The sequence below is a fragment of the Lepidochelys olivacea genome (assembly GCF_965140295.1).
Source record: "Lepidochelys olivacea isolate rLepOli2 genome assembly, chromosome: 1".
In the NCBI taxonomy this organism is placed as follows: Eukaryota; Metazoa; Chordata; order Testudines; family Cheloniidae; genus Lepidochelys; species Lepidochelys olivacea.
In genome coordinates, this window is record NC_140411.1 from 14,720,435 (window position 1) to 14,738,359 (window position 17,925).

At 46.9% G+C, this 17,925-nt stretch overlaps 1 protein-coding gene across 2 annotated transcripts; it reads left to right on the forward strand.

Moving 5' to 3' along the window:
• Positions 1-6,436: 6,436 nt before the first annotated feature.
• Positions 6,437-16,398, forward strand: RPS3 (ribosomal protein S3). Of its 2 annotated transcripts, XR_014712529.1 has the most exons (8): positions 6,437-6,519; positions 7,680-7,810; positions 8,179-8,272; positions 9,740-9,834; positions 11,277-11,464; positions 14,519-14,715; positions 15,154-15,233; positions 16,327-16,398. XR_014712529.1 is itself a non-coding variant. In XM_084635358.1 (7 exons), the coding sequence occupies exons 1-6, from the start codon at positions 6,490-6,492 to the stop codon at positions 14,710-14,712; spliced, it is 732 nt and encodes a 243-aa protein (XP_084491484.1). In that variant the 5' UTR covers positions 6,437-6,489; the 3' UTR covers positions 14,713-14,715; positions 16,327-16,398. The 2 variants fall into 2 exon arrangements, 1 of the variants encoding a protein (XP_084491484.1); XM_084635358.1 differs by lacking the exon at positions 15,154-15,233.
• The last annotated feature ends 1,527 nt before the right edge of the window (positions 16,399-17,925 follow it).

Below are 17,925 nucleotides of genomic sequence, written 5' to 3' on the forward strand. Positions count from 1 at the left end.
TTCTCTCAATCCATCTTTGTTATTTGAAACAAATTGCTATTTAAGCCACAATGGCCAGTTAAAATTCAACATAAATCCACTTTCCTTCTTCTCGTCAGGTCGTGAAGTCTATAAGTATTTTTGACTCTTGTGTGTTTTTCATGGACTTTTCCCCCCTTTCTTTCTGTTGCCCGTATTTCTTGCCATTCCTCTCTTAACTCATTTGTAATTAGATTTTTAGACTCCAGTTTACTTAAAGGGATCAAGTTGCTTGTGTTGGACAGCATTTTTTGTCTGCCAGCTCATTACCCATCATCCCTACATGCGCTGGCATCCACGTACTACTGTGATTACACCCAGCTGCGTCAATTCTCTCGTTACCAGTGATATTTCATTAAGTATATCATCTCTGCAACCTGAAGTGCCATTTCTGATTGCTAGTAATCCTGAGAAGGAATGAGACAGGATGGCCAAGGCGGCTGGGCGCACATCTGTGGCTTAATTTAATACCAACATTATACCTGACAATTCAACCATCAGAATGGCAACCAAATTGATAGCCTTAGAGTTTTCTTGATTCCAAGCCAAAAAATGTACCATGCTGTTCCCTTTCTTCCTGTTCTTACATCTTTGGAGCTGTCAGCAAACATCTGGGAGTAGCATGCCCACTTATCACCAGTGTATGGATTTGCTGTATCTTGCCTATTTAACACTCTCCCCTGGGTTTCTCCTTGACCCTGGCTAACTTCCTTTCCTTCTAGGCAATGACTGCAACCCGCATCCCTACAGCCCCTTCCTCCTCTTCCTTCTCCTCCTTCCTGTGTTTTATGGCAAGGCAGACCCACTTGCTAAGTCTCTGACCATCAGGCACTCCTCAATGTTCTCACTTATACACTGCCCAGGGGTGTAGTTGGTGGGGGTCAGGGGGAGCATTGCCCCCCAAACAGGGCTGGCCTTATGGGTGGGTGCCATGGTCCGGGGGACAAGGGTCAGTGTATTTAACTTAATGCACCAGGATGGGCCCCTTCCAGCTGCCCCCTGACCTCCTCCTCTTCCTGGCCCCCCAGCAGCTCAGGGTGCCAGCTGTTTGGTGGTCCTGGTGGAACCCACGCTGCCGCATGTCTCTTTGCATCGTGATGGGGAAGCAGGAGCCCAGCATGCAGCGTCCCCTGGCACCATGAAATACAGGGTGGGTGGGGGGGAGGGCCCACAGCCCAGCAGGAAGGCTGCTGCAGCAGCACCAGGAGGCACCAGAAAAGCAACGGCATCAAGTCCAGCTACAGCAGCCAATGCCTGAGTGGCCGCAGCTCCCACGCTCAGGTCACCACAGGGGGCAGCAGCAGCGGCTGGGGCTCCCCCGCTGAGCCATCCATCGCCCCAGCACTGGCAGCCCAGGTAATGCACAGCCTGGAGAAACATGCCAACATGCAGATGGTGGGAGGGATCCAGCGAGTCAAGGGAACACTGGACCCTCAGACGCAACATGCCACTGGGTCAGCCCCTCTCTCATACTTCACGTTTCTCACACCCTCACAGACAGGGACACACGCAGGCTCACACGTGTAGATACGCACGCACCGCACCACTCACTCATCCTGTCCTGGCATAGCAACTTGGAAGCTACAGCAACATAACCAAAGGGGGATGGAGACTGAGCCTTCAGGGTCCCTGTGTGAGACCTAGGAAAACACTGGGCCAGGTGCCTGGCCCCACAGGCCAGCGGTGACCCCACCGTGACTCCCAGCACCGCAAGCCCCAGGCAGGTGTGGAATTTGCCACCCCCTGCCCAGACCCATTGGCCTGTGTGGAGCTGCCCCCCCCCCCCCAACTATAAAGTCAAACTACACCAATGACACTGCCCATTTACATATTCCACACTTTTGTTGCTAAAGAGTTCCCAATTGGGGTTTTTTTGGTTTTTTTTTAGATTCCAAGTAGGGGGACAATCCTATTCTTCAGTATTAGCCTTTCCTTGACATATAATGAGTGTCAGGAAGTGGTCATTTCCCATTCCCTCTGCTTTATAGATTTCCCAGCTACATTTACTTGCTACAGTTGCTTGTGGCAATTCCCAGGTCTAGACAAGAGAAACTTCCACCAGCTGCATTAAATTTGGTAGGTGCTCCATCATTCAGAATTACTAAATTATTTGCATCAATGAATTGCTCTAGATATTTCCATTATCATTTTTCCTACTTCCCCCCCAAACTGTTATGGCTGCATAAATCTCCACACACAATAGATGAGCTTGTGGCACTGCAGTTCTCTCTTTCAGGTCCTTGGCCACTTGTTTTCTGCGTGGGTTGTACACGTTATATATTCTTTATGCCGTGAAATTGTTTTGCATCGGAACCTCAGTAGCATTATACTCGATGTTAAGCCTTTTCACCTGCACTTCAGAATAATTTAGGACATTAGCAGCAGGGAGGTGAAGGACTCAGGGGCATCCAGGACACAGGGAGAAGCAGAATGTGGGATGGGTTCCAGGCCCCCTCTGCTGCCAAAAGCTGCCCTAGCTCTCCCTCCAGTAATCTGGTTCCCACAGATTTCCCTATGCTCTCCGGTCACCCCTGGTTCAACCACCTACCCCCCACCCCTCTGTAGGGTGCAAGGGAAAGACATCTGTGCCTGCTGCTCAGGACAACTTTCTCATTGGTGAAGAATGTCACCTGAGGAGCTGTACAGAATGGGTCAGCGAAGCATTTGACACTCTGTGTGTAATGAGTTTGGCAGGTCTCAGTCCAGTTCCTAGCAGACAAGCATCCACATCTTAGCACTGAATGTCCTCCTATTGGCAGCCTCTTGCAGAGTGGCCTGGGACTGAACTGGCCATGACAGGAAATTAATGAGCCTCTCTCTCGTAGAGATGGCATCTCCGGATTAGGGGTGAGGTACGTTGGCAGAACGACTTGAAGAAAGCTTGCATTGCCTTTGCCTGCGGCTTATCCCCAGTCTCCAGGACTGTCTAGCAGGCATTTTTCACCAGCACTAAAATCACTTAAAAATAAATAAATGAAGGCAGAGGAACAGAGACAGATCTATCCTGCCTCCGTCCCAGCAACTGTCTTTAGTGACCTCTAGTGGCAGAATGGGGGAATACCTCGCTACTATGCAGTGCTTTGAAATCGGAAAGGCAGCAAACATTTCCTTCCATTTCAGTGCACAAATGTAGTCTGGTGTGGTTACCCATACACTAGCCATGGTTCTCACAGGTCAGTGTATGTGAAGTTGTGGTTTTCCCAGGGCTGGCACCTGTGGCGGGGAGCTCAAATGACGCCCCCATACCCTCTCGCTTGGGCCAAAACTTTGAAAGGTCTCAATTCTGCCTTCTTCCTGTTCTACTCCTCTCATGGTACTGCTCTGCTACCTACCCCAATAAAAGGAGAACTAACAACTTAAAATGCCTTGTTCAAAAATTTTAAGTAACACTTAACTTTCAAATGCCTGAACAGCAAATGTAACTTTTCTTGTCTGCATAGTAAACACTGGCATTTTTATCTGTTTGAATAATCAAAGTGGTGCTTTCCGTGCCCTCTTGGTTGCAAAGATTTGAACTGCTTCCTGCTGAATGTCCACAGTCTGGACCAGCTCATGCTCTACTGAGATGGTTGCAAGGCCGACCAGCCTCTCCTGGGTCATTGTGGAACATAGATGTGTTTTTATTAACTTCAGCTTGGAGAAGCTGCGTTCTCCACTGGCAAATGTCACAGGAAGTGTTAGAAGTATGCGCAGAGCAACATGGGGAGGGATAATCCATACACTGGGGTGGGGAGTTCTGGGATTTCTGGACCTGTAGGTCAGCTCAGGTCTGCAGCATTTGTTTGCTGCCTGAGAAGCCCCATTATGTCCTAGTGCATCTCCCTCTCCTTTTCCTGCACCTTTCTCCTGTCCAAGCTTTCCTTCTTCCTGCCGTTGGCCATGTTGGTGCTCCAGGCATGGGCGACGAGTGCACCCCCCCCCATTTGGGGAGGTTAGCCCCCTGCTCTGTCCCTTCCGCCTGAGGCCCTGCCCTCCCCCAATTCTCGCCAGCTGGCTGGCCGGTACAGCCGCAAACCCTGGCGCCCAGAGCAGCCCTGAACCCAGGCCAGCCCATCTGGGCCTGGAGTAGCCCCGAGCCTGGGCCAGACCACCAGCACCCAGAGCAGGCCTGCTGGCACCCAGAGTAGCCCTGAGCTCTGGCTGGCCCACTGGAACCACCCTGAACCCGAGTCAGCCTGCCGGTGCCCAGAGCAGTCCAGAGCCCTGAGCCCAGGCCACCCAGAGGACTGCTGAGCCCTACTGCGGCTTGGCCCTGTGGCTGTGGTGGGGAGCATTAGTGGAGGTTTGGGGAGGCTTGGCCTCCCCCAGCCTCCATTACCCACAGCCCATGCCTCCAGGCCCTTTCTTTGTGATCTGATGCAGAACTGGGTTGCAGGATCTCCCTGGACACGGCTTCCCTCCTTAGTCCTCTTCTTTCTCCTCTTCATCATGGTAAGGCGTTCTGTGGGTGTGGAGGGGGCATCCCTTAAGGCTGCAATGACAGCAGCTGCTGATAAAAAGGGACAGATGTATTACTGCATTTACAGTCACAGTGGAAAGGGAAAGATGCGTTTCAAAATTTCCTTCCTTTATTCCCATAACACCTTTTAATAAGACATGTTTATTGACATTTCAGCTTCAGATCAGAATGCCTCTGCACAGCACCACTCTCCAGCCCTGGCTATGGTGAGTATGGGACAAGGGGTTGGAAGGAACTTTGGTTGCATGAAACAATACAAGTATAGGGAATGGCACTGAACATTGGCACTATTTAATGCTGGTGGTTTTAGCTGATATCTCACTCCTGAGGATCACAAAGGCACAGAAAGCAAAACTGCTACTGGTGTCTCAAAGCCACCCAGGCCCACATGCTCCTAGCCTGTTTTACTGCAATGATGCCAGCCAAACTCATGGCAGAGAGGTGTGGGAAAGTATCCTACCACAGAGGAAGAAATAAGGCAGTCATCCCGAGAAACCTTGTGAAGAGGACTGCAAAGTATCTCCATGAAAGTTTCATTGAGTTCTCTCACGTACGCGAACACGCTGCTCCACATGCCCCCCCCATCCCCGCCTAAGTTGATAGCTGAGTTGTTAACTTATGGATGGACTGGGCACCATCTTAATTTTAAACACTGTAAGAAAAAATGCATGCACACACTTACCCAAGTCCCCTTCACCGCGCTCATCCATGTTTGCCTGGTGTCATCTCAAACAGATCCTGTCTGTTCCTGGCCAATGGGAGTATGAACCTGGTGCTCAGGGAGGGGGCAGTGCGCAGAGCCCCGTGGCCCCTCTGCCTAGGAGCCGGGCTACAGTGCAGTGCCAGCCATGACAGGTAGGGACTAGCCTGCCTTAGCACTGCAGTACCGCCAACCGGACTTTTAATGGTCCGGTTGGCGGTGCTGACTGGAGCCGCCAGGGTCCCTTTTCAACCAGGTGTTCTGCTCAAAATCCGGTCACCTGGTCTCCCTACAGTATCTCCACCCTCTTCCTCCTGGCTGTACACAGTAGAGGTCTCTATCTCAGGCTCTGCTGAGGTATCCATGGTGATCTGTGGGGTGCTGGGGGAGTTTCCGCCAAGTACGGCATGCAGGTCGTTGTAAAAGAAGACTGTCTGGGGCTCAGACTCCGAACGACTGCTGTGCTCCCTGCCCTTGTGGTACGCCTGCTGCAGTTCCTTCGTGTTCACGGGGCAATGCCGCTGGTCCCTGTCATACCCCTTGGTCTGCATCCCTCCTGCAATGTGCGCCTAGATGTCCATGTTGCTGGGGCTGGTCTGGAGCTGTGTCAGCACGGCCTCTTCTCCTCACAGGCCCAAGACTATCTCTTGTCTACACCGGCTCGGAGCGTGTCTGGTGGGTGGAGCTGGCACGGTTGGCTGAGCAGTCACACATGGGAAGAGAGAGCTGCTAAGGTGTGCTTGCTAGGGAAAAGATTTCACTAGTGTGGGTGGGTGGGTGGGTGGGGAGGGGGTGTTTAAAGCGCAGGGCGGCTTCTGTTGTCCGTGCCCCCTGGGCCGTGGAGTTCACGAAGTGCTGGAGGACAGGTAGGTCGAGACTTGCACCGCGCCGTGCTCAGTAGTACCCCATGGCTTCGTGCCGGTCAGGGAGGTGGGGTTACTGTGCCGCTGTCTCCGAGCTCCGAGATGCGTCCGTGCGCATCGAGGGGTCGGTGCGTGGTAATTTACGCCAACTTCACTTTATACTGCAGACCCCCAGTTAATCTGGAGTAAGAGTGTCCACACAGCGCTTTGGCCTGAAAGACTCACCCCTGTCCCTAGTGCGTGTGGTACCGGGGCGAGCGGACACAAGCCCTGACCCCCTGCCCTCAGAGCACGGCGGGGGGGGGCTGTCCCTGAGGAAGACTACATTTCCCACCCGCCCCTGCGAGCCCACGTGACCGGCCGCGGCCCAATGGCAAGTGGCCAGGGGACCTTATATCCTCCCCCGGGCGGGGGGGCCTCTTCCTTTCGCCGGGGCGGCGCGACGCAAGATGGCGGTGCAGATCTCCAAGAAGCGCAAGGTGAGCGCGGCGGGCGGCCGGCGGGCGGCCCCCGGCCACAGCGGCCGGGCTGGGAGCCGGGGAGCGCCCGGCAGGGCCCGGGCAGCGGGGCGGGGCTGCCGGGGCGGCGGCGGGGGCGGATGGAGACGGATGAAAGGCCGGGCCCGGCCGGGCGCAACATGGCGGCTCCCTGCGGCGCGTGGGGCCTGGGCCTGGGCCTGGGGGAGGCCGGCTCCCCAGCCCGCGGCGCGGAGCCTGTGCGGGGCTGGAAGGAGGCGCCCCGCTGCCGGGGCGGCCGCTGGCAGGAGAGTCGAGCCGCCCGCGTGGCTGAAAGCAGCCGCTCGTTCCCGCTTGCGTAGAGGCCAGGGCTCCGCTCCGCGCTTGGCCCCTGGGCAGAGGGTCCCCGCGTTGGGGAAGCGGGTTTCAGGCCCCTTGGGGCGAGGGCCGGCGTCCTATCAGAGCGTATAAACCTTTCGCTCTTTCCTCCCTGCAGCAGAACAGCCAGACAGACAGTGTTTCCTCCCTGCAGCAGAACAGCCAGACAGACAGTGTTTCATAAAGTGGGCCCTGGAGCTGGCAGAGTAAAACTCAGATTTCCAGTGAGTTTGGTCTGCGGAGCTTATCAGAAGTGGAGACACGTAGGGTTAAGGCCTTGGTCACCCCAGGGCTAGTAACCTGGTGTGAAACCCTCTAACGTCCATCACTAATACAGATGCAAAGTAGGGATCAAATCATGCCGAACTTGTAACCAGGTGTAATGTTTCCTGTCAAGTGTTTTCAGGGTCAGGGCCTGGGTTTAAGCAGTAAAACTACTTATTGATTGGGGGTAATCTGAAATAATTAACTTCTTAAAATTCACACTGGCTAGGAAGAGCTGCCATTTGGAAAAGTGAAACAAAGCATGGTTTTATCAGCTAGTATTGAGCTTGGTTTTAGCTGGATTTGTTTGAAGTCTTGGTCTGATCATTATTAAGGGATTACACTGATGTTAGAAGTGTAGTCTCTAAAGCAGGGTTGAGACAAATTTGGCCTTGCATAGGGAGTGTTTTTGCTGTTCTGTGAAGATAAATGTAGACTCTGAGCTGTTCAGCCAGCACCTTCAACCAGCAATGAAACTTTACTTAGAAAACTTATTTGTGAACTGTTAAACATAGCTCGACTTGTTCTGTTTTCTGTTTTAGTTTGTCGCTGATGGTATCTTCAAAGCTGAGCTAAATGAGTTTCTGACTCGTGAGTTGGCTGAAGATGGATACTCTGGAGTAGAGGTCCGAGTTACTCCAACGAGGACTGAAATTATCATCCTTGCTACCAGGTAATTGAAACTTGCTTCTTATTCTTTCACAGCGTTCATCAGTAGCTAGAATCTGTGACACTTGTGTATAATCCTGCTATACGTGACCGTATTTCTTTGGAAAGATGGTAACCAGAAAATGTGAATGAAATTAAGAAATGGTGAATAAATGCCCATATATTAGGGGAAACTTCCTTGTGATGAGGGTAGACTGTGGAATTGTCTCTGGGAATGATTGTAATCCCCATTTAGTCGGTCATTTAAAACTAGACTTGGCACAGTAATATACTGTAGTAAGACTGGTACATTGGCATGGAGAAAAAATTAAATCCTCAAATAGGTTTTACTTTACAGCTACAGATTTCAATAAACGTGTTTACTTTATTCAGAACACAAAATGTTCTTGGTGAGAAGGGACGCCGAATCCGTGAGCTGACTGCTGTTGTACAGAAAAGGTTTGGATTTCCTGAAGGAAGCGTTGAGGTAAGTGGCTTTTCTCTTTTTATTGTCTCATTTTCTGATGATACTTTAAAATGAGCCTTGATGTTGCTTTTGATTACATCAGGTCTAGAAAAGGCATTAATTTAATGTGACAACAATTTAAAAGTCACACATCTGTCTGCATATGTGTTATCAACAGTCATCACAAGTAAGGTTTAATAGTATTGTATATGAGGCATTAGATTTTCACTTTTTCTCTCCACCAATGGAGATGCATTGGTGCTAGAAGACCAAAAATGGGGAATGTATTATGACCTGTAGCAGGTTTGAGTTAGAATGGATCCTTGTTAGCTAATGCTACTGGTTCTTGTCTTTTACTTCATGCAAAACTGATGGCTTCTGTTGATCGGGGGTTCTCAAACTGCGGGTCGGGACCCCTCAGAGGGTTGCAAGGTGTCAGCCTCCACCCCAAATCCCACTTTGCCTCCGGCATTTATAATGGTGTTAAATATATAAAAAAATGTTATTAATGCGTAAGGGGGGGTCGCACTTGGAGGCTTGCTATGTGAAAGGGGTCACCAGTACAAAAGTTTTGAGAACCACTGCTGTTGATTATTGTAACTAGTTTGTGAAACTCATTGTCACAAGGTACTTTTGAGGCCTAGATTGTGATGGGTAACGGCATCCAGAGTACAGCAATAAGAATTAGAACAGAGTTTGCAAGGACTGTAAAACTGGGTCCATTTGTAAGAGCATAAACTGTTATCTGATGGAGTTTAGGAAGAAACTTTTCCTCTCTGGAGGCTATTACATAGTTGCCTACCATGTTTCCTCTAAAGAATCTGCTGCTAGCTACTGTTGGAGATGCTGCTGCTGGTAAGATCTGTGTTAATGCGATTCTTAGCTTTCTTTTCCCCATCACGCAAAGCTAATTGTTTTATGGAACTTTGATTAAACTTTAGTGGGAGAAATTGCCAGGTGACTGTGACCATGTTGACTTTTGTCCTGTGCTTTGCTTAGGACATTACACTTTCAACCTCACTTTCTGACTGTGATCTCTTTATTAAGCTTTCAATTGTCCCAGAGTGCTGGGCATGTCTGGTAGGATGCTCCTCCAAGCACAGCCCAGCATACCATAGCCACCCTGCAGGATGCATCACCAGCACTGTCCATAGTTGGACACCTCTGGAAGATTGCACCTCCAGGGCTGTCTAATGTTCTGGGCTGGCTTGGTAGGATTGCACCTCCAGGACTGCACCAAGCATGCCTTAATGGTGCCTTGGTTTTCAAAGGAGCATCACTAGGATGTCTCAGCTCAACATGAGGAGCAGAGGACAAACACGAAAGCACCACAATCTGTTGTCTAAGTATCAAGGAACTTAGTGGGTTACTGGATGCAAAGGAGAGGGGAGCACAGAGGGCAGTTGAGGCTCCTGTTACCTGTATGCATGAAGTCTGCTAACCTTCACAGTTGTAACTGTTTCTGAGCACTTGTTCCTTGTTTTGTAGCTCTATGCTGAGAAGGTGGCCACAAGAGGTCTTTGTGCTATTGCCCAAGCAGAATCCTTGCGTTACAAACTTCTGGGAGGTTTAGCAGTGCGTCGGTAAGTGCAGAAGTGTAATAAAATGGTCTGTAGATGTAAAAGAGTAAAGTGACTGGGACCACTGTGGGTTCTGATCCCAGCTCTGACACTTGCTCTGTGGCTTTGAGGAAAATTCTTTAACCACTGTGTTTGTGGACTGGGACTAATGCATGCATTACGCAGGTTAAGTTATGATTGACAGAATAAAGCTGTAAAGTGCTATTATCTAATTTTTTCCTGAATATTAATTATCTAGGTGGTAAATTTCAGAGTAGCAGCCGTGTTAGTCTGTATCCGCAAAAATAAAAGGAGTACTTGTGGCACCTTAGAGACTAACAAATTTATTTGTTGCATCTGATGAAGTGAGCTGTAGTTCACGAAAGCTTATGCTCAAATAAATTTGTTAGTCTCTAAGCTTTCGTGAGCTACAGCTCGCTTCATCGGATGCAACAAATAAATTTGTTAGTCTCTAAGGTGCCACAAGTACTCTGGTAGATTTCTTATTTCAAAAGTAGATTTTTTTTTTTTGATTTTTTTTTTTTAAAAAGCCACTGTTACAGTCCAGCAAACTTAAAACAAATTTTAATTAGTTTATTTGAACTGCCATTTCTGTGTTGTGTTTAAACACAAGGCTGTTGATAGCACATAGCATAACTAAGTATTAAATAAAACATGATTTGTTTAGGGTTGTCACAATTGGCAATAAAATTCGCTATTAGTTTTAATATAGAACTTGCCCTGTTACTGAGGGGATTAGTAAGAGGGTGCAGGCTAAGTCAAACATGAAAAGCTTATATTTACACCCATTTATTCGGAATGGTGGGGGCGAAATATTAGCAAAGATGGAGCTTCGGTCTCAAACAAAGCTGTGTAGGAAATGAATTGTGGTTTAAATGGCCTGTGGTCTCACATGTTAAGATCCCTTCAGTGATGATACGATGACGAGTCAGAAAAGGGATATGTATCCTGTTAAGTGTACCCTTTGTAGTGTCATGTTCTGTGATGCTGCGCTTGGGTTCCTTGGCAGGATGGTCCTGTTCAGTGGATGATTTAGAGGCATTTGTCTGAGAAGGGATGGAGAGCCAGAATTTTCCACCTCAATAGGCTGTCCAGTGCTTTTATTTTATGTAATTACATGTAGTAGCAACCAGAGCCCATTGTGCTGAGCAGTGCACAATGCCCATAACATCTAAGTATAAGGTGAAGCAGGCACAGAATTCCCACTCTTGGAACTCTGGAGTGAAATTATTAGAAAAATTGCGTAAAAGTAAACAAGGCTGTGGGGCTGACAATGCTGCAACAGTCCCCTTTGGTGAAACTTACCTTTAACGAGAGCTGGATTTTTGGATCGGAATTTGATGGTTATGGAGGGTTTAGTTGGCACATTCCACAGCCATATCCCCTACTTGTGCAGTACACAGTGCTCTCTACAACCACTGAGTAGCTCTTTTCACTCCCCAAAGAGCCTGCTATGGCGTCCTCCGCTTCATCATGGAGAGTGGTGCTAAGGGTTGTGAGGTGGTGGTGTCCGGTAAACTCAGAGGCCAGCGAGCCAAGTCTATGAAGTTTGTGGATGGCCTGATGATCCACAGTGGAGATCCTGTAAACTACTATGTCGATACAGCTGTGCGCCACGTCCTCCTCAGGCAGGGTGAGTGTTTGGAATATGTATCCCCTTGCAATTGGCTGGCTCCCTGTATTCGCACTTAGTACCAGACAATCCTAAGTGCTGCCACTCTGCTGCTCCTTGGCAGCGTCCCTGCTGTCTGACAGCTACAGGAGTGGTCACTCCCAGAATTGCAGTGCATTTTCTGTTGCGCAGAGTATTCAGCTCTAACTGCTGCTAGTTCCTGGTACTTGTAATGCTGTTTTGCCTTTTGAAATTACAAGCCCTTACAGTCTGGGGCTGTCTTCTGTTTCACACATTTTGTCTAATGTGGCGCATCGTCTGCTCTTGTCCTATATAAATAAATTGGAAATACACGTTAAACTGTCTTCAGCTGCCAGTAAAATTCCTAGTTAGCAAGTTATGACTGGTGCTTAGTAGTACCGTACTATGGGTCAGCACATCAGCTGGTTGTGTTTTCCTGCAGCAGCATTGCCTATCAGTTAGTCAGTCACTTTGGATATGTATACATCTATATTCAAAGTTTCTAATAGTTAGCCCAGAAAATACATACATTTTTCACAGTGCTGTATAGATTGTTCCTGTAATCTCCTTTGGGAGGAGGTAGGACAATATTATCCCAATCATGCAGATGGGGAAAGTGGGACTTGCCCGAGTTTACACAGTAACTGGCAGTCACGTTTTCCAGCAAGCTAGACTCTGCTGTCTCTTGATGTAAGGCTTGATGATCAGACATGGACTTTAAAAGTGAGCTGCAAAAGGAAAATGAGCTTTTATGCTTCAAGAGATAAAGGAGGCCTGAAAGGACTTTTGTTTCAGAAATACTGAGGTTGGGTTGTAGCATTTTTGTTGGAGGATTCTCTAGAACAGTTGTTCTCAGCCTTTTCCGTGTGATAATCCGATGCGACAACAGAAAGTTTTGGGACTCTCCCATCTAGCCATAAAGAAAGGCAGGGCAAGCTGGTTTGCGATCCCAGGTTGAGTACCTGTGCTGCAAGGGTGTCTCTACACTGCAGCCAGGAGTAAAACTCCCAGCCTGGCAGTGTGACACACATTTTTAAAAAATCACTCTTATTTTTATTTTAGTTGGCTTGATTTTTTTTATTATTTTATTTTTAATCCTGTTTGAAATGAAATGAAATCTGAATTTAATACAAAATATTTTAAGGCCTAAATTTATTGTACTCTCTTAAAACATTTTAAATAAATAAATATTCTGAATACATGAGCCTGTAGTTGAGTTAAGGCTGCCTTTCTATATAAAGAAAGAAATCCAGGAAAACATCTAACTTTTGAGGTCATGCTTTATAAACATGGCACAACTGGTAATGAACTATAGTAAGGGCTTGATCCTGTGGGGGCCCCAGGAGCGGTGCTAGTGTGTACAAGACACTGGCAAAGTGACTTGCAAGACTGTCATTTTCAAGAAACTTAGTGAGTAGGATCTTAAGCTCCAGTCACTTTCACTTAGACATACTTGAAAATTTTCCCCTGACTGACCTGAAATAATCAGTGCAATTCACTGACTACAGTGAATTCCTCTGTGTAATAGATCATTTAGTTGTAAATGTGAAACGTATTCTGATAAGTGTTGCATGCTGTTCTGTATTTAAATTCCAGTTACCATCCTAATGTAGCTTGATGCAAATTGTGCTACGAGTTCATTATCTAGTAAAGAAGCAATATATCATTCTCCACTTTCTAACATACTAAAAACGTACAGTTAATAATCTGAAACTAGAAACTAAATCATTCTTAAATAAATGTTGGTGGTTGTATAGCCTCCTAGGTAGCAAAAAGATGTACCAAATCTAGTGTAAAGGCTCTAGTTGTAAATAAACGTGTATTAAGGGTTATATCAACCAATGAGCGTGCACCTTTCTGTAGCAGAGAACTGAAGTACAAATGGAAAAGTTGTTTAAAATAGATTTAAATCAAGGCCTTCCACTTGGTGATATAAATAATTGTTTAAATCGCCCTGGTTTAAATCAATCCTCCTGCAGCCAGGGTAGACTGACTTGAGCTAGTGCGCTAAAAGTAGCCATGTGCATATTGCAGCTGAGGCTGGAACTTGGGCTCTCAAGTGTAGGGGTCAGGTGTAGCTGAGCCCTGCTGGCGTGAGTCTGTCGCCCTGGGCTGCGAGGCTCACTTCAACCAGCAGTGGGGGCAATGCCCTAGGTGACTGAAGAGCTACTGGAATTAGTGAGACTGAAATCTAAGTAGTTGAGAGAAGAGAGGATTTTAAGTCACTGTTCAAAACGTGTTAGCTACCTACTTAACCCCTGTTCCTGAGAAGCATTTGGGATAAAATTATGACTTTGGTTTTATAAAATACCACTGAAAGCCAAGTAGTCCCACCCCAGATCTCTAATCATCCCAGGGCTCCTGGCAGAAACAAAATGCAAGACTAGATAGTCCTGATATTTTTTTCTATGGTAAAAAGCATGAGGGAGAATGTAAGTGTCTTTCAGGTCTATATAATTAAAGCTTCAAAAAGGATGCAAACTATTTTTTACTCTTCGGGTCACCAAGTGATTGTCACATGTGAGCGAACAGTCCTTGAACATGAGATGAGAGCAGTTATCTTACCTGATATCCCTTCAGTGATGATACGATGACGAGTCAGAAAGGACATTTCTTGTGTAAGTGTAGCCTGTTCAGTACCATGTTCTTTGGTACTGTGCTTAGGTTACCTTAGCAGAGTGTCCTGTTCATTGGATGATTTTGAGGCATTTGTCTGAGAAGGGATACAGAGACTATTTATAAATTAGCACAGGAAACTGGGGTTTAAAGCTCCCACTTTGTGAGAGAGCAGTGCATGAAACGATGAAAGGAAAATTACTGGACTAGTTTTGTTCTATGCCTTCGTGCGCCTAAAGGGTGTTGTTAATTCACACTAATAACTGAGTCCTAGTACAGATTACCCAAAGTGTAAGTTTTATGTGGATGTTGGAAGCTCCCACTGAATAAACATGGCAATGTTTTAGAACTTGTATCAGTTCAGCATCTGAATGTATACAGAGCATCTTATCTCCTTTAAATGCAATGACCACAGTTATAATATTGCACTTTTTTCAGGTGTGCTGGGTATTAAAGTAAAGATTATGTTGCCTTGGGACCCAAGTGGGAAGATTGGACCCAAGAAACCGCTGCCAGACCATGTCAGCATTGTGGAGCCCAAGGAAGAGATCTTACCCACCACACCCATCTCAGAGCAGAAAGGTGGCAAACCAGAACAGCCAGCCATGCCTCAGCCAGTTCCCACTGCATAATGGGTAAGTGACCTTGATCTGTGACTCTGAAATGGTAGAAACTAGTGTGATGCCCATCAGAAATGATCATTTTTATTCTAGCAAAGATAACAGTAAGGGCTACCAAGCCTCATGCTTTGAGGTAGAGATTGATCTTCTGCTGGAGTCAGGAACAAACAAACAGTTAGATGCATTATCTGAGTTTCTCCAAAGAATTCTGTGTGGCCCTGTGGCCAGAATGGGACACATGCAGGGCATTAAACCATTGGTCTGTTCAGGAATAATGCTCCTATGTTGCTTTGAAAATCAGCATTAGGCCACAAATTTGCTAATCGGTCAAATGTAAAATAAAATTTTAAAAAGTTGAGTACAGAAATACATGGGCTGTTATAAAGACTGACCTGTTCAATCAGTAGCTCCCGACCATCCTGTCGCTCTGTATTTGTTCCTCTCCATTTCTAGGGTGCACCCAGTCTTTGACTGCAAGGTCAGTTGCTACAGTGCAGGGTCTGGGGTGATGGAGTGGAAAGTAAGGGCAATAGGTAAGGAACCTAGTTTTGTGAAGTGTTTGAGGCGATTGTGGTGGGTGGAGCACTGTGTAACTCCGTACCATTGCTGCATTACTAAACCAGTTAACATCAGCCCTTCAGTGAAGATATGATGGTGAGTCTGAAAAGAGATATTTGTCCAAGTGCCCTGTACCATGTTATGTTCTATATCATGGATTTCAGGACCTTGAGTCAGAGTCCTTGACTGATCACTTCTGGGTTATTTGTCTGAGAAGGGTTATAGCAAAAGAGGCCTCGAACTTAGTGCTCAGACACTAACGGTGAAATTCCAACAAGAATGAAAACTGAGTTATACTTCTTAGGAATCCTTACCCAAAGTTTCCCATGATACTCTACCCTGACCTTTTTCCTCTTTTCTGCCAGCTGGTATACTTGGGATAACCTGCCTTGTGATATGAACCCAACTCTCTGTCAGAAACTTCTGAAAGCACCTGTATCATTCACACCTATACTATGCCACAGTCTGTAAAATTTGCACCATCTTTTCTCCTTATACCAGCTCATGTTCTAAGATTTCAAACACTTCATAGATTTAACCAATAAAGTGCAGGTCTATTCAGTGACTGTAATGATACAATCTCACTCAATAGATCTGTTCCTGTGTGTATTCAGTCATAGCTGCAAACATGTCCGGATATCTTTTCTCCTGTTGAAGCAGTTTACAAACAAATACAACAAATCACTGGATCTTTGATCCCTGCTTCAGGAATTTTATTTGTAAAATCGAAGTATACTTAACGCTCGTTACATTTCCTTGGATTACCTTAATTTGTAATCTGACCGATCATTAGAGGCAATGACAAGTGTGTGGATAATGCTAGGGAAGAAAAGGGGACCATTTGTACTGAGTGAAACCACAATTGCTTTCACAATCATGTCAGGAATCCGCCTCACTGAGCTCGTTTTAGACCTGTTACAGTGGTGGAATGCTGTGGCCTGGCTGGTAATGGATTGCAGTCCAGGGGAGCGTCAGACCAGCAGGATATTTTGGGGTCAGGGTGACTAATAACTTTACAGTGATCACTGAAATTTGTGCTCTCGTTAAGTGTTTTGTTTTTTGTTGTAGGATTTTTCAACACTTGGAAGGAGAAGGTGGACTGTGGCCCGTGAAAGGATCTTAATAAAATCATAAAAGACAGTGTAATGTGGAGACTCTTCTTTTGATCAGTGTAGGTCTTTAAAAGTTTTGCCTCCAAGTTCTCTGGAAATTTTGCCCATCCCAAGTTCCTTTTTTTCCTACCACCTTTTGGGGTGAACTGTCAGATGTCAAGCTAAACAGAATCAGGCCGGGTCAGTGTGCTTCTCTGACTCTGGCCACAGTCTGGTGCGTAGGCCTCACGAATGTCCCTTAAATTGGAGTTATGACTCCTCGGTGACACTAATTTTATGCCAAGTGACTTAAAAAAGGGCCGGAGGTGGGGATGTTAATCCTAGTTGCGGAAATGCACTTGGAGACATCTTCACTTCAGCATTGCTGTGTGCTGTTAGCCAGCTGCTTTTTGGTGTTCGGTAAAGTTCACGCCCAAAAGCATTTTGTGAAAGAGGCTACATGAGTTTGGTGTATTGAGGCTTGCAGTTTTTTAGACTCTTGGAGATTTTAATGAATTGAGAGTTCAGTGTGAACCCTGAGATGCAAAATTTTTGTAACCTCTTAGGAGTTGAAGGTGGTTCTACGTGGCACTGGAAAGAGCTTTTTTCATTTGGATTTGCGGTAAAATAGGAATTGAAGTGTGTTGTGATTTTTTTCATCATCTCTGTACAAAAGAAACCTTTTTAATGGACTGGCTCCAGGTCTGTAGGATAAACTCAAGTAGTAGATCTTACTGTATTCGAAAATACAACTAAACTGTTCCCTGGCGAGAATTTCATTGGTGTTTACTCAGCATACAGTAGTGTATGCCAGGTCTAAGTCTTTGTGTTAGATTGCTCTGGGAATTCAGCAAGTTAGGAGGTATGAATTTCCTCTCATTTAAACCTGACTCTCCTTGTATATGTTAAAGACCGCTGTTTCTGAACTGGCAGGGGGTTGGAGAAAACGTATTCATGAAACGCAGGTGAAGAGAACAAAAGGCAATTGGGTCATTAAATCTTTAAATCTTATTGCAACCCGAAGAGAAAAATCTTGCTCCCCCCCTTCCCACAACACCCTTACCCATAAAGGTCAATGTTTCTTTTGTCAACCTCTTCAAGCACATGCAAATTACATAGGTGTATCATTGATACATTTACTCTTTTATAGTAAATGAAAGGATTGTGAAAATGTCTTTGAAATAAGAGGTCATGACTGAGAGATACTGCACTAGCCAGCGTTTCTCAAATGTGGCCACTGAAGGCTTTTCCTGCGGCCACAGATTCCTGGGTGATTATTTGGGCAGTGGGGAAGCAGTGGCCCCTCCCCTAGGACCACTAGCAGGGGTTGGGTCCTTCTCTTTCTCTCCTCTTCCCCCCCCCCCCCCAAAGCCACAAATGCTGGAGGATCAGGCAGCCAGAGTGAGATCCCCACCTTCCCGGGGGTGGTGGGGCTTGGACTTCTGGCTTCAGCCCTAGGGTGGTGGGCTGCAGGCTTCGGCTGTGGGGCTTTGGGCTCTGGGACCCAGCCCTGCAACAGCGGGTGCCAGCCCTGACCTCCCCTCCCCTCCGTTGTCCCTGGCCCTCTCTGCCTATC

Coding starts and splice junctions, on each gene's coding strand:
- RPS3 (XM_084635358.1), top strand. CDS start 6,490: ATGGCGGTGCAGATCTCCAAGAAGCGCAAG. Junction 9,835..11,276: donor GGAGGTTTAGCAGTGCGTCG/GTAAGTGCAGAA, acceptor CACTCCCCAAAG/AGCCTGCTATGGCGTCCTCC. Junction 11,465..14,518: donor CCACGTCCTCCTCAGGCAGG/GTGAGTGTTTGG, acceptor CACTTTTTTCAG/GTGTGCTGGGTATTAAAGTA.